Source organism: Cataglyphis hispanica, chromosome 2 (assembly GCF_021464435.1).
Source record: "Cataglyphis hispanica isolate Lineage 1 chromosome 2, ULB_Chis1_1.0, whole genome shotgun sequence".
In the NCBI taxonomy this organism is placed as follows: domain Eukaryota; kingdom Metazoa; phylum Arthropoda; class Insecta; order Hymenoptera; family Formicidae; genus Cataglyphis; species Cataglyphis hispanica.
In genome coordinates, this window is record NC_065955.1 from 247075 (window position 1) to 261814 (window position 14740).

General features: G+C 40.9%; 3 protein-coding genes across 4 annotated transcripts; 1 reads left to right on the plus strand and 2 right to left on the minus strand.

Moving 5' to 3' along the window:
- The first annotated feature begins 470 nt into the window (after positions 1–470).
- LOC126856147 (YTH domain-containing family protein 3-like) lies at positions 471–5063 on the plus strand. Of its 2 annotated transcripts, none has more exons than XM_050604416.1 (4): positions 471–1133; positions 1368–1395; positions 2058–3880; positions 4003–5063. In XM_050604416.1, exons 1-4 carry the CDS (start codon positions 1098–1100, stop codon positions 4039–4041), a joined length of 1926 nt encoding a protein of 641 aa, XP_050460373.1. In that variant the 5' UTR covers positions 471–1097; the 3' UTR covers positions 4042–5063. The 2 variants fall into 2 exon arrangements, with proteins under 2 accessions (XP_050460373.1, XP_050460382.1); XM_050604425.1 differs by having other exon boundaries at positions 472–623.
- Positions 5064–5204: 141 nt separating this feature from the next.
- Positions 5205–8811, minus strand: LOC126856190 (EF-hand domain-containing protein 1-like). Its single transcript, XM_050604477.1, has 5 exons — positions 8592–8811; positions 8309–8445; positions 7781–8103; positions 7084–7541; positions 5205–6431 (listed from the first exon to the last, which is right to left on the minus strand). Exons 1-5 carry the CDS (start codon positions 8637–8639, stop codon positions 5631–5633), a joined length of 1767 nt encoding a protein of 588 aa, XP_050460434.1. The 5' UTR covers positions 8640–8811; the 3' UTR covers positions 5205–5630.
- A 103-nt stretch (positions 8812–8914) lies between these two features.
- Positions 8915–11632, minus strand: LOC126856235 (sodium-dependent phosphate transporter 2). Its single transcript, XM_050604564.1, has 5 exons — positions 11109–11632; positions 10759–10965; positions 10468–10678; positions 9600–10258; positions 8915–9258 (listed from the first exon to the last, which is right to left on the minus strand). The coding sequence occupies exons 1-5, from the start codon at positions 11310–11312 to the stop codon at positions 9028–9030; spliced, it is 1512 nt and encodes a 503-aa protein (XP_050460521.1). The 5' UTR covers positions 11313–11632; the 3' UTR covers positions 8915–9027.
- Positions 11633–14740: the final 3108 nt, after the last annotated feature.

Sequence of the window (14740 nt, forward strand, 5' to 3'; positions counted from 1 at the left end):
ATCTTTGTATTTTTAGCCTGGACCGATAGCTCCTGCATATAGAACACGGCAAAAGGCGACGCGATAGCCAATCAACTTACAATTTTTCCATAAGAGCAAAAGATCGATTGGTTACCGCGTCCTGTGTGTAGGAGCCATGACAGATTTACTAAAGGTTGTCACACATGATTTTATATAAATCTGTTCATTTTTTAAGCTACAACTTTTGTATTCAGTTTTTTTTTTACATTTGACATAAAATAGATGTACGTTGAGATCTCGGAAGGGTAAAGAGATTATAGAACGAACGGAGAAATTTTTTCGGCGGGAAACCTTCCCGAAGCTCGGACTGTGCTCCGACTTCTGACTCTAACAGAGAAAAGTTTATAGTGACATTGATTGAAATTGGTTTAAAGTTTGAACGATTCGAGTTGGCGCACCTGCGAGCGAATGCGGGAGGTCAGTGCACGTCACCGTAGTTATTTGCTTCGAGCCGTGGAATCCAAGTTCGCGAGCCGTTGTCGCGACGGCCCGTGATAGCGTCTTTCGCAGCGGGTCACGTTAGCAGGCCGCAATCATTCCTGGACGACTCCCGCGAGCGGGCCGAGGACATTTGGTGCGCGGTCTCAGGCTCCTCTCTCCAGGTCTGTGCTCACAGGGCGCCGACGGGCGGCCACGTCGGGGGCGCGCGCGCGCGCGCGAAGGAGGAACAGCGGGAACAATCGCGTGGAATAGAGCGGAATCGCGAACGGCGACGAATCGTTCGTGCGGAACGTGCCGTGTTTTGGCTTTTGGCCGCGAGTGTTGGCATAACTTAACAGGCCGCCGCGAAGAGGAGAAGACGAAGGTGGAGGTGGCGACCGTGCGACCGATCGCTGGACGTAATCGCGCGATTCGCGATTCCAGCAGTCGGTGTTCAACAACGGAGTTTCCGACCGTCCGCCTATATCTTGTCCTGTAACACAACCTAGTTCTCTCTCTCTCTCTCTCTCTCTCTCTCTCTCTTTCGTCCTCTCTCGACACGGGCGCCGCCGCCGCCGCCGTCGTTGTTGTTCGACGCCGCTCTCGCTGACGACGACGACGACGACGACGACGACAAGCCGCGCGAATCGCAGGTTATGTCAAGCGGATTGGCAGGCGCTGTCTCGAACCAGGTCAGTGTGTTGTGTTGACGTGACGCGACGCGACGCGACGCGACGCGCCGCGCCGTGCCGTGCCGTGCCGTGCCTTGCCTTGCCGTTACCGCTCAGTCTCCGCGGTAGACACCGATACGTACCTCCTTCTTTTTCCTCTCGTGCCTGCCCTCCCGCCCCCGTACTACTGTCACGTCTCGTCGTGGGTCGGCCCTTCTCTAAATTTTGTATGTTTTTTCATGCAACGGCATGCAGCGGATGAAAGGACAAACCGGCAATCAAGGTGAGTCCAATCACCTCGTCCTAACGTCTTAACAACTTGACTTTTCTTCGCCGTTACTTGATTTACATCTAGACTTCTTCGGGAAGGAACGAGCGCTTGAATAAGAAGAGTAAACTCTTTTGACGGAGAGAAAATAACTCTATGTTAATTGTTTGGATACTTGGAGAAACAACATTGTGTGTATATATATGTTAATTGCAAAGTTTATAATAATCGAGGACTCTAGCACTCACATTTATATAATAAAAAAATTGAAATTGACGGAATATTGAAACGTGTCTTGTATAAAAATGATTTAAATAGCAATTTAAATACCTACAGAGATAGAAATCGACAAAATAATTCACTATTAATATATAAAAACTTTCCTATTGTACAGTTATGACTATATTATGTACTTGACATTCTTGGCTCTTGTTAATTTGCCTCTTGAATGAAGATAACGATAAAAGGCTGTAAATGTTCTAATCCTTTTATTATTAGTGTTTATAGTCCTTGGTAAAACGCTAATTTATGCTTATTTTGAAACATTATTACTGATGTGAGATATTAACTAATTTTAAATTGAACAATATGTTGACTGTTGTGTTTTACATTGTGCGCGCCTAATCGTAACATATATATTTTTGAATATGAAATAAATGTATTTGTTTCGGTCGCAGTGAGCAATGGTCCTAAGGAACACCAGCAGCAACAACAGACGGAGCATGCCGCTGGCGAGGACACTGGCTTCGATTCGTGGCGAGGTGGCAACAATGCTCAGCATCACTCGAGTTATCCGATCGGTACCGGCGATCCATATAGCCCGTACTACCCCGGCACATCGTTTCCTTATCAGACCTTTGGTGCCGGCGATGGTACGTGGTCGAACGGCACAGACCCGGTCGCTTTTCTCTCGGGTTACGGCGGCCAAATAAGCCACGATGCTTATGGCGCGATGGACGGCATGTTCTCGGCGTCAGCGGCCGGCGGCGGTTTCAGCGCCTTTGGCCAGCCGCCATTCAACTACTTCCACGGCAACGGCGACTTTAGCGCATGGGGCACACCGAGGAGGACCAAGTACGAGGATTACTATCAACCGCCGCGCGGCAACGAGAGCTATGCCAATCCGGCGGCGAGTGGCACCGGTGAGATCAAGAGCATCGAGCAGGGCGTGCAAGGTCTGTCGATCGGCGGCAGCGGCGGCGGTAGCGGCGGTGGTGGTGAGTTGCCACGACAAGATCAACAGCATCCGCAGCAACAAACTACGGCACAGCAGATTAAGCCTGAGCCGAAGGAACCTAGAAAGATTACGTGGGCGAGTGTGGCGAGCCAGCCGGCAAAGCCGGTGCCGCCGCTCTCGTCCACGCAGGGGATGAAGAAGAAAGCGGGCATGCCACCACCGCCGATTGTGCCGGGCAAACATAACATGGACATCGGGACATGGGGCGAGGGCAAGTCTTCCGCGCCGCCGCCACCGCCTACGGCGCCGCCGCCACCGCAAGTGCAACCACCGATTCCGCCACCTCCACCGCCTGTACAGAGGCAACAGCGACCGCAGCAGCAACAGCAGCAGCCACCTCAGCCTTGCTGGAATAGGCAGCCATCCATGGCGGCGACAGCGACAGCACCGCTTCCACAAACACAGATACACATGCCGCCGCAGTCGCAACAGCAACAGCAGCAGCAGCAGCATCAACAGCAGCATCACCACCATCACCACCATCATCACCAACATCAACAACATCAACAACAACAACAGCATCAACAATCACAGCAGCATCAACAGCAACAACAACAACTTTCACAGAGCAACCCGTCGCATCCGGTTCTTGACGAACTAAAAGTGAAGAATGATTATAATCCCATAGAGTTCGATCAGACTGCGCCTGGTGCCAGGTTCTTCGTGATCAAGTCTTACTCGGAGGATGACATTCACCGATCCATCAAGTATGAAATATGGTGCAGCACGGAACATGGCAACAAACGGCTGGATCAAGCTTACCGAGAGGCGAGTCGGGAGGGCGCGCCTCTTTATCTATTCTTTTCTGTCAACGGGTCCGGTCATTTTTGCGGCATGGCACAGATGGTCTCTCCCGTCGACTATCAATGCAACAGTAGTGTCTGGTCACAAGACAAGTGGAAGGGTCAGTTTCGCGTCCGTTGGATATACGTGAAGGATGTTCCTAACGTGCAACTGCGACACATTAAGCTCGAAAACAATGAGAACAAGCCGGTGACCAATTCGCGAGACGCGCAGGAAGTCCCGCACGCGAAGGGCGTCACGGTGCTGCGTATCCTGCATACCTATCGTCACTCTACAAGCATTTTCGACGATTTCGGACATTACGAGCGCCGTCAGGCCGAGGAGGATCAGCGCAAGGTCCCGAGCAACCCCGTACAGCATCATCATACTTCCTCCAATCATAGAAACAGAGGACACGCCTCAGACATGTCTAGAGATCACCATCAGCATGGTCATCAGTCTCACCTGCATCAGCGAAAGGTAGATGTTCAAATTTTATCCAATAAGTACTATTAATATGATAACGAGATGATCTTTGAGCAAGATTATCAATGATGATTGCATCGATAAGAATCTAATGAAATGTTATTGTTTCGTTGTAGGAGCGCGGCCGTAGTGGCAGAGGAGGTTCGCGTCAGTAGCGCTGGGTATCGCGGAAACGTATTACCGTTACTAACAAGAGTAATCGACGTAAAAGGAGCACGCTGCGACTAATTATCACATTCTACCACTTATCTTTGCTTTCCCGGATCCATGATAGGCTTCATCTGATTTCCCGTGACCGAACAACAACACTCGTCATCGACATCATCGGCCGCGTTGTTTTTTCGTTGAAATGATTAATCCGGTAATGAGATAACATTAGCGTCGCATCGGCATCATCGTAAAATAATATGTAACCGCAACTATTATGACAATGAAAGAAAAAAGCAGGAAGTAGTGGAGGCGGAAGATAATACACTATTTCGAAGGATATTTGGCTAAACTCACTGACGATCGTAATGCGTATAGTGTGGTGTTGCGTGCTATTCATCGAAAGGTGTTTTTTTAACGTACAAATCATGCAATGGAACAGAAGACGGGGGAGAGAGGGGAAGAAACGAGACGCGCGGTCTATAAAAGAAAAAGAAAAAAAAGATAAAAAATAAAAACTGTAATATGTGGACTAATCCTTGTAAAATGCTTACACTTTTGTTGAAAATGAAAAAAAATCTATACAAGAACTACTATATTATATAAACAAGTGTCATTTGGATTGGTTATATCGTTTTAAACACCAATGAACATTTAATCTGGTGCCTGCAGCTATTCGAGAAGGGTCAAATCCCCCTTTAATTGTTATAAAGGTGCAGGGGGGGGGGCTTGTTATTACAACGTTCTCAGTTGTATTTATAACCATTTTGCTTGACAAAATGAATTATACAGAAATTATTGGCGTTTATTTTAGCGCGTATTCTCTATATCTGTATATTGCGAATATATCTATGATTATATTATTCACACATGGACTATACAGAGAAAAAAATCAGTTGAGATGATAATATAACAAGAAGTGAAATAATATTGCAATTAATCTAATGTAATGTACACGATGATGACGATCATTATTATTATTATTATTGTAATATTTGATGACATTTCATGAGATATTCTTATTGTTAAACGCATCTCTGTTATCTACTTTCACGATACATGATATATCCTTTGCAACAACGAGATAACGGCAACGCGTTATACAGAGCGATATTGAATAATGTAGATGAACTTTTTTCGTATGAGTTTTTTAATTGATATGGGGAATAGAAACTTCTCTTCTTAGCGTTAGAATTTGTGTACGCGCCCATCCTATCCCTCTCTCCTCCCCTTTTAATATTTTAATATTTTAAAATTTTAAATCTTGAATATTTATTCAATTTATTAAAATATATAAAATTGAAAAAATTTCTATTAGTCTTACTTCTAAAGATTAAAGTTATTTAGCAATTATAACTTGAAAATTGGCAATGATTCAATTGCTTTTTTTAAAAGAAATACTCGACTTCAAATTCATTTCAAAGGTCCAATTGTAAAGTTTATCGATATTATTCAGATTGCTCTGCATATATGGCCATACTACATGCCGATAAGAGGAAGAAAAATCGCCAGAAAATTTATTAGCGAGCTTTACAGATTAAATCGATTAGGAAATTCGCATTAAACATCATTTCCGTATTGATTAATTGAGACACTATCAGTTTTTTATAGCTGATTCCATATTAGTTTCTTCGCTCGTGCATTTACTCGCTTTAGTGTTATCCTCGATGATCTTTCCATTCGTATTATCCGCAACGAGCTTGCGTTCATCCTCCATCTCTTGTATCTTTCTAGCTTCGACATCCACGTCATTTTGCAACATACCTTGCTGTAGAAAGTAATTACGCAGATTCTCTCGGACTTCCTGGCAGAATTTATCATGATTTGCCTCGATATAGCGATACACATATAAATCGGCGCCAGTGATAATGAAGCGATGATTGAATACGTTGATGCGCGCACCCACAAAAAGATCTTCCGGTGTGTAATATTCTCGATCGTCCCTTTTCGTACTACACGGCTTCGGGATCGGCCTAAAGGTTAAGAAACAAGCTTCGTGCCGGCCGGAATTGCGCTTCTCCTTCTCGATGATTCGAATGGCACCGTCGCTCAGTCTGTACTCCAACACAAAGTCACGGTTCTCGTCCTCCGGATGCACCGCATCCATTCGTACGGAATAGCGGAGTATCTTCCCGAAGTTGATCAGTTGACGAATGGCATTCCTCCTGGGCGACTTCGTCACGAAGAACGGAATACTGACATATGTGTCTTCAGGGCTGTTGGATTTTATATGCGGCGGTTCTTCGGACTCAACTAGCGTCGGTTTCTCGTCTCTTATGGGAATCGGAATCGCATCTGCTTGCGGAGTACCCAATATGTCGGAGTAATATTTCCGCGTAAAGGCGTCGCAGTCACGTAACAGGAAGTATCGGCCGTACAACAGAATTGTTTCGCCTACCTGAGGATGATCAACGATATGATTCCAATCTCGTTTTTGTTCGCTTCGGAGAAATTCTCTGAAGAAATATTCGCATATCCTACCGCGCTTAGATAGCGTGTAAAAATTGAAAATATTGAAAGTTCTTAATATTGTCAGTTTATATATACAGGATATTCCAATCAGACATTGCCATGTTTATGTTCGATGAATAGAAATAAGAAAAAAATTTTAATATAAACCTAGATCCAAAAACGCTTATCATATTATACTGAAAAAAAGATAGTTTATTTAATTGCCTTTTTCAAAATTTATCTTCCCCGACATATTTGTTTTAATATAGCATTTTGACATGAAATTGTACCGATAAAAATATACTAATACTTCGAAACTGACTATAAATTCGCTCATTCATTGAAATTGATCATCTTATGTCTGAAACATCATGTATATTTCATAAACAAGATATTATTTTGCATTTTAAAAATAATACAGAAACGCTTACACATTTTAATCTGTTAATTTCAAGATTATATTTTACATTCGTATGATATAAAAAACAATGAAAAGTGTTTTCTAAGGACAAAAGGATTGTCGTGTGATAAGACTTCTATTCAATTAATTCTAAGAGAGTTAAGTATCGCGTCAAGCAAAGCAAAAAATCGACTCTTACTCTAAAATCTCGCGGTGTGTAATATTCAATAATCTCGGGATCTCCGTATTCCATGCAGATACTTGGATGCCAAGACGGCAGACTTTGCCCATTTTTAGGCACGCGCGTACGCTTGAGTAGCATCGCCACGGGATCCTTGCCGTCGTTGAGCTTGTGAATTTCGCGGACCGCCACAGTATCATCTGTTAGGAAATATAATACCCGATAACGATCATCGTTCCAGGTAGCGTCGAATGACAACACCATGCCATCGAACTCTAGAAGACGCCGTCTAGAATCATCGCTCTTAATTCGCGTAGAAATCTTCGCATTCGTTCCATCATGCTTGATTTTACGCTGCTCTGCGTAAGGATCCGCGGGTAGATTCTCCTTTTCGCCGACATCAATGCCTTGGCTCGTCAAGAATTCCCTGGTGAACGGATCGCAATCGACAATACGATAGACCACGCCGTAAATACCTGCGAGAAAATTCTATTCGAAATGCATATAATATACATTTAATACAAAAATTTTTTATTTTTTTTATATTGTGTAATTTCTGAATAACTAGGTGCTTTTTGGCCAGATTCTCTTAAGAAATCTTGAAATGCATTTTGTATAGAGAACTGAGGGAAGGAAGAAGGCGTCCTCTCCGTTCGAAATGATATAGCTGGAAGAAACAGGAGAAGAATATAATATTCAATCACCGATAACATACACACGTTGATCCCGACGTTGAAGTCTTTCCAGATGAACGGATCTCCCTTGGCATTCTTCGGGATCTTATCACGCCTCACCAATTTACCCTGTTGGAAACCGGCATTGTCTACCACCGGCTCTATCACACAGAGCGTGTCGTCCTCTAGGTAGTAAACAATATTCACGTGGCGAATGCGATAGTGCTCATCCGGGGAGTCGAAGACTCCCTGGCGAAAGAAGGCCTTGAAATGGAGACACTTTTGCGCAAACAACGCGTAACGCGGCACGAATTGCCGAAATGCATAACGAGGCGCTCGACCATAAGTCAATGATGGATCGTATCTATGTGATTAAAGATATAATTAATAATAATATAATATGAATTAATAATAATATTATATGAATTAATAATAATATTATATGAATTAAAAAAATATAAATTCATATAATTATTTCAATTACAAATGTGTAGTGTTCTATGGAATAAAATAATAATTAATACGCGAGTAATATGATCTTTGGAACAGAAAGGTTCGCTATTACTTACTCAATTGGATCTGGACATTCAGCATACCGAACGGATGCTGCGTCTGTCGGTCTCCTACCGAGGCCGTAATTGGTATCGCGTACCACAGGAAAGCCGTTTGAAATGTCGAGCTTGTGCGGCAATTTATAATCCTTGATCTTATGAAACGAGTGAAAGTTCATATATAGCTTCCTTATTATTAACGATTAAAGTACTGCGCATCCTTTCAATTATAATCTCGCGATCTGACAAAGTAGAGAAAGAGAGAGAAAAGAAGAGAAAGCTTAATTATTCAAACACTTACGTTAACATCTTGAATAGTATATCCCGGTAAAAGGGGCAGACTTGCCATGCCGAAATCAAAATATTCAGTAATATTAAAAATGTATCTTTCGTCGAGACATATTCGCAATGATCAAGTTGATTCATATAATTCGACATCCACGCGATTCTTGTTTGAACGCATCTCTATAACAACGCAGGCTGTATTCATCGATTTTTAACCCTCGTATCATGGCGTAGTTCGGCCCCCGAAATATTGTATTCATTTTTTTTTTTTCGTCAGGAATATTAGGACGCTTAACTTAAACGGACTCGAAAAAAGGAACGTGATACGAAGTTATGGAGTTTCTGTTCGACCATATTTATTTGTTAAAGAACTTTTATTGACAACAGAGGAGAGCGGTATTTAGATGGCGATTTTCTGCGTCTAAAGCCGCGTCTTCTCGGCCACGCGACGATCACAAACTAATCATTTCACGGAAGATGGCCATGCAGCCGGCGGACAGGCAACCGGCCATCGGCACGGTAATCAGCCACGCGAACGCGATATTGCGAAACAATCTCCACGAGACTCCCTTGCCGCCACGTGAGGCCCATCCTACGCATACCACCGATCCCACTTTGCAATGCGTCGTTGATACAGGTAGACCGATCTTACTTGCCAACAAGACCGTCACTGCGGCACCCACCTGCAATTAAACGAATGTATATACTCTTAAAAGAAAAATATTTAATTAATATTTTAATATTTAATTAATTTTTTTAAGTTTATTGTAGAGTTTAGTTAAAAGTATTTTTTTTACGTCGATTGTAAATTTCTTGTACTTATTGTTAACATGATTTTTTTTACTTGAACATAAAAAACAGAGATTGAAAATAACTACATAAATTACTATGAAAATGTCAAATGAACAAATTGTCAATTTGTTAGAATTCAGCATAAATTCACGCCTGTATATATATTTGATATATTTTGTCAATAATCTTATTATTAGATGATTCTCCGAAAAATAAGCGTGCATTTAGTCACCTCTATGGTAAATCCTGTAATCGGGGTTATACGCGCCAGGTCCTGGCCCAAGGTTCGTATCACTCTGCGTCCCCAAACCCACAGTCCTGTAGAGATACCTAGGCCGCCGTATAAGAGTATGAGTAAGGAAGTTTCGGCTTCCTGCCGGGCCGAGCCCTCCGTATATACTGCCCAGAGTGCGATAAGCGGACCGATTGCATTGCTGACATCGTTGCCACCATGGGCGAAACTACCGAACGCCGCTGTAAGTACCTGAAGAAAAGCAAATAGCCGCGAAACCTCCGGTTGCTCCTCTTCTTCCATCATACCATCAGCTTGCGTGTTCTCCGCTTCCGCCTGTGCGACCATCAGCAACGGACTTTCGCTGCTATTGCCGCGTAATTGCGGCGTTACCGCTAAATTGGATCTCGCGTTACCGTTGCTGCTGTCGCTGCAAGGTACTTCCGAGATGACCGATAATGCCGTCGTTTCCTTTTTGTCTTGACAGGTGCTAAAGGGCGTCGTCGTTGCCGTCTCCTCACCGTTACCGCTTGATGCCAGTAATATCCTCGCTCTCTGCCACGGTACCACGAACACATACACGATCATTGCGACGAATATGCCCAGTAACGACGAGGCTATCAAGCTACCCCACCATGGCAATCGATCCAACATTAATACTGAAAAATCAAAAATGACAGATATATATATATATATATATATATATATATATATATATATATATATATGTTTTCTTGTTTGTAGAAGCAATGCCATATTTTATTCTTCTTATAATATATATTCTTTCGTCTTTCAGGCTTTCTTTCTTTAAAATACACAGCTTTGGAGTGCGAGTGGAAATTAATTCTAATTCTGGGAAAATACTTACATTTAGGTCCATCGAGCACAATTGACATAATATTGATAGCAACAGTCAAACCATATGCCACGGGGAGAATAAAGAGACCTTGCTCAAACGGGTCGTTGGAGTGTAGTACGTATTTTTTCAGGAGCCAAAAAATACCGGAGGATACAATTCCGCTGAGTATGGGACTAGCAAACCAGGACGCAGCTATATTAACGAGTGCTATCCATTTTACCTGTGTACAGTTTAACGCGGTTTAAAGTTATTGCATAATTATTTTCTCGCTAGATTGCAACGCGTTGTAGCTCTACTAACCCCAGCGAGACCTCTGCAAACGAGGGAAAATCCGACTGTAGCACCAACAATGGAATGCGTACCGGAAATTGGAAGTCGTAACGCAGTTGCCAGTAGTAGCCAGATAGCGGAGCCGGCTAGACTGGATAATGCTCCTAACATCAACTCCTTCTCATGACCCTCGTATAATGAGACATCCAATATACCTTTTCGCATTGTATCGGAAACCTGCGAGGAAGTAAAGTAAATGAAATTAAAACAGTTTATGAAAATTTATATATCTCATTCTTTTAACTTGTACAATTTACTTATGAAAACCATTTTTCACATTAGAGATGTAGATACTCGACGACCAATGTCGCGATACCCACCTTATATCCTATCAGTACAGCGCCTGCGATCTCGAAGAAGGTCGCCAGAACGCAGGCTTGGAATATCGTAAGAACCCCGGCGCCGACACTTGTCCCGAAACTGTTGGCAACATCATTAGCGCCAATGCCGAACGCCAGAATAAACGCCACTATAAAGCCGACCACCACTATCCAAATTAAGCTCTCATCGTACGGTATACTCATTGTTTCTTCGTTTCTAACTAGCTTAAATCTATTCTGCTTGAGCCTTGTATTGGGCGTGTATTCAACCGCTATGCGCTTTATTATCCTTGCCCGTCAGAAAAATGGTAGGCATAAATCATCGTCGTATCTTTTCTTTCCCTAAACGCTCCCATAACAATTAATTATGGTTAATCGATTAAGAGTACCTCGTAGCACAAGGAAGAACCTTTTCTGATACAGAACGTTATAGCAATACTATATGTGTAAACTTATTCATCAGAATATATTCTTTCTATATACACTGTGAATAAATGTATATATATATATATATATATATATATATATATATATATTCTTTCATAATATAATATATAATGCATCTATCTTCATTGTAGCCCTAATACAATCAATTCTTCAATAGTTTTGTACATGTAGCAGAGGTAGTGTTTTGGCGCAGCACCTGATTTAATTTTTAACATAGTGATGTAATTTCGTCACAAGTCGTCGATGCACAACTGTGTCGAGTTAATTAAACTCAAAGAACGGGAATGATTATTCACCGACTCGTTACAATCGTCGCGTACTCTTTCTCGAGATCGAGATTGTAGCGGGCGATCTTCGAGTCTTCTTCTGTCAGCTCCTCTATCAGCGTTTTCCTTGTATGGAAACACGCCGGTCGCTGTATTCCCCGCATCTGCAAATAAATGCATAGAATAATTTCATCATCTTTCTCCGATTAAGATATTCATAATTTATAATTTTTGGTAACGTTACTGCCCGTGTATACTTTCGAATCTCTTATGACAACTATTTTATATTTAAAACAAAATAATTGATGCTTTTCATAATGAAACAAAAATTTGTGTTTATATTTGCATCAATCAATTTTCTTAGAAAGAAAAAGAAATATTTTAAAGTGTAATTAAAGAGGAATTAAATTAACTATTTGTAATGTAAAAATAATTCCTGGTGTATATTAAAAGTTACCATAAAATATCATTTACATTTTAAAACGCCAACAAAATTGAATTACTAAAAAAATAACACCGTCAAAAACTAACTAATTTGAAACTTATTCCAAAAAAAAGAGAGAGAAAGAAAAAATTCGATAATGGAAATATTAAATTTAGACTCTTTTGAAGAACGCACGACACGATACTTCCTTCCAGATTGCCGGCTGAATGCACTATTGCATGCACTCCGAACGAATTATCCGATCGTTATACTCCTACTGATTTTTCTCCTTCCCCCTCCACCTCTCACGAGACTTTAATGAAGCCATTCTTACGTCATTCCCGGATTATAACGATATACTTTTTTTCTAATATAATATTCGGAATTTTCGGAATCCCTCACCGACAAAGAATGTCGAAAAGTCGTAAATTTCACAAGAGCACGACAGACGACAGCTAACGATCGAAGCCGCTCAGTGCAAGTTTCGACGCGCGATCTCTGAGTCATCTGCCGCATAATTCGATTTTCGACACCGTAAAGCAAATAAGAAAATTGGTATATTATCACAGGACTCGAAATTTATAGAGAAAGATTTTTTCAATTTCTAATACCTAAAGAGATGTCACCCTCGAAAACTTTCGGAACAAAAAATTCGCTGAATATGAACTTTCACAATTCTCACTTTACAATTGCATTTGCATTACAATTTCATTTCGGCTATTGTATAAAGTACTCAAGTTCGAATTTTTTATTGAAATATAACAGAAGTGTCGATTATCCTTTTTCTCGATTATATATACGTGCATCCCGGCAAACGATCGGATAAACTATTAAAGACAAAACGATAATAAAAAATAAAGATTTAATTCCTCGAGACATTTCTCATAAAAGGAAATCGCCGACGGAAGATGAGCCCGAGAGCCCGATGTATTAAGGTAATTTCAATTACCACGCTCTGAGTTATTTTTCGTGCTGGCCAACGCACGCCGTGTCCTTCAGCACGTTGCGGGCATAATGTCGATAATCACATAGCCGAGTGATCATCCGGGCAGACAGGAACGAGCAACGTGTTAGAGACACTCGCGTTTTTTGGAATGATTCGCCGGTGAATCACTAGCAGGAGTAGCCGCGCGAGACGATCCGAAACCGCTTAGCGTTCTCGAAACTTTGACGGCCGCTCGTTCGCTCGCTCTCGTCGCGATGCCGCTCAGCCGTCCGCGTGGGGGTGAGATATTGATCCGACAATGTGCCCGCGAAATGCCATGGGGGATGATGATGCGGCTCAATGACGATCAATAGACGATCCCTGTGTTGGGGCTGCATTGATCAAATCCCGTCGAAGTTCCCTTGTTTATTCTCTTCCTCATTTTCTCGGATATCCGATCTGACAAAATTCGTCCGCAAGTCCATGGATACTGAGGAACAAGTCGAGTGTAGAACATTAGTCGTTTCGCGATGTCGAGGTATCAATTGATAAATTGCAAAAAAGTCTAAAAAGTTATTTTGAAGCTTGATATCTCATAAAAAAAATGCGAAAGAGTAATAGAGTATGGTTCATTCAGAAAGTTTAATCTCAGTCTTTTTTTTAAGATCCAAGATATGGGGGAAGAACAACTCAAAGATAACTTTTGATATTTCAAAAATACTTAGCAGAAATAATCCATTGCGATTTTTAAATTTCATGTATACATATATGTATAATCAAAATTTTCAAATAAAAATGTTTCGATATAAATATGAATAGTTGTAAAAATATCGGCATTTTTTTTATATTTGAAATTAACATCAAAGAATAAAATTGCAATAACTTAAGCAAGAATTCAATTATGTAATCTTCATCTTAAGCACTCATCCAGAAATTATAAAAAAGATGATGTCATTTTAATATAAGAGAAATGTTCTTTTTCCCCCTTATTAAATATATTATATATAAAAATCTAATACACATGTATTCATTTTATGTAATATAATTTTTTATCGTTTATTACAGCGCTGTGCATTTTCTATTCTCCCTTGCACAAAGATTAGTTATTAGAAACGCGCCAATAGAACATATTAACATCATTATAATTATTACTGTTTAGTTATCGTAAATGAATAATTGTTTAAATAACTGATAATTTATATTATTAGATAAGGAATACTAAATGAATTGCGAATCAATGCAAAAAGAATTGACTTCAGACTATATGCGTTGTATTTTTGAGAAATTCATTTAATATTTCTTATGTAACAAGTTATCAATTATTTAGATGAATGCGCACGATAATTAAACACTAATAATAATAAAAAGTTAACTAACTGTTTAACTAATACAATCATCTCTATATATATAACAAATTTTTACAACCACTATCGATTTGAGTTATTTGGAAGTGGTCGTTTAGGAAATGAGACAGATGCGACCAAGAATGCAGGATATTCCTTGAAAAGCGACAAAGAAAACCGCCGTTTATTTCATAAATGGCCGTTTTTTTTTTTTAAGGAAGCAAATA

Excerpts from the sequence above, each read along its gene's own strand:
- LOC126856147 (XM_050604416.1), top strand. The coding sequence starts at position 1,098 with ATGTCAAGCGGATTGGCAGGCGCTGTCTCGAACCAG. Across the intron at positions 1,134-1,367 it reads CAGGCGCTGTCTCGAACCAG|CGGATGAAAGGACAAACCGG; the intron begins GTCAGTGTGTTG and ends AACGGCATGCAG. Across the intron at positions 1,396-2,057 it reads AGGACAAACCGGCAATCAAG|TGAGCAATGGTCCTAAGGAA; the intron begins GTGAGTCCAATC and ends TTTCGGTCGCAG.
- LOC126856190 (XM_050604477.1), bottom strand. The coding sequence starts at position 8,639 with ATGGCAAGTCTGCCCCTTTTACCGGGATATACTATTCAAGATGTTAAC. Across the intron at positions 8,104-8,308 it reads GAATGTCCAGATCCAATTGA|ATACGATCCATCATTGACTT; the intron begins GTAAGTAATAGC and ends TTAATCACATAG. Across the intron at positions 6,432-7,083 it reads ACACACCGCGAGATTTTAGA|GTAGGCGAAACAATTCTGTT; the intron begins GTAAGAGTCGAT and ends GATCATCCTCAG.
- LOC126856235 (XM_050604564.1), bottom strand. The coding sequence starts at position 11,312 with ATGAGTATACCGTACGATGAGAGCTTAATTTGGATAGTGGTGGTCGGC. Across the intron at positions 10,966-11,108 it reads CTGTACTGATAGGATATAAG|GTTTCCGATACAATGCGAAA; the intron begins GTGGGTATCGCG and ends ACTTCCTCGCAG. Across the intron at positions 9,259-9,599 it reads TTACAGGATTTACCATAGAG|GTGGGTGCCGCAGTGACGGT; the intron begins GTGACTAAATGC and ends GTTTAATTGCAG.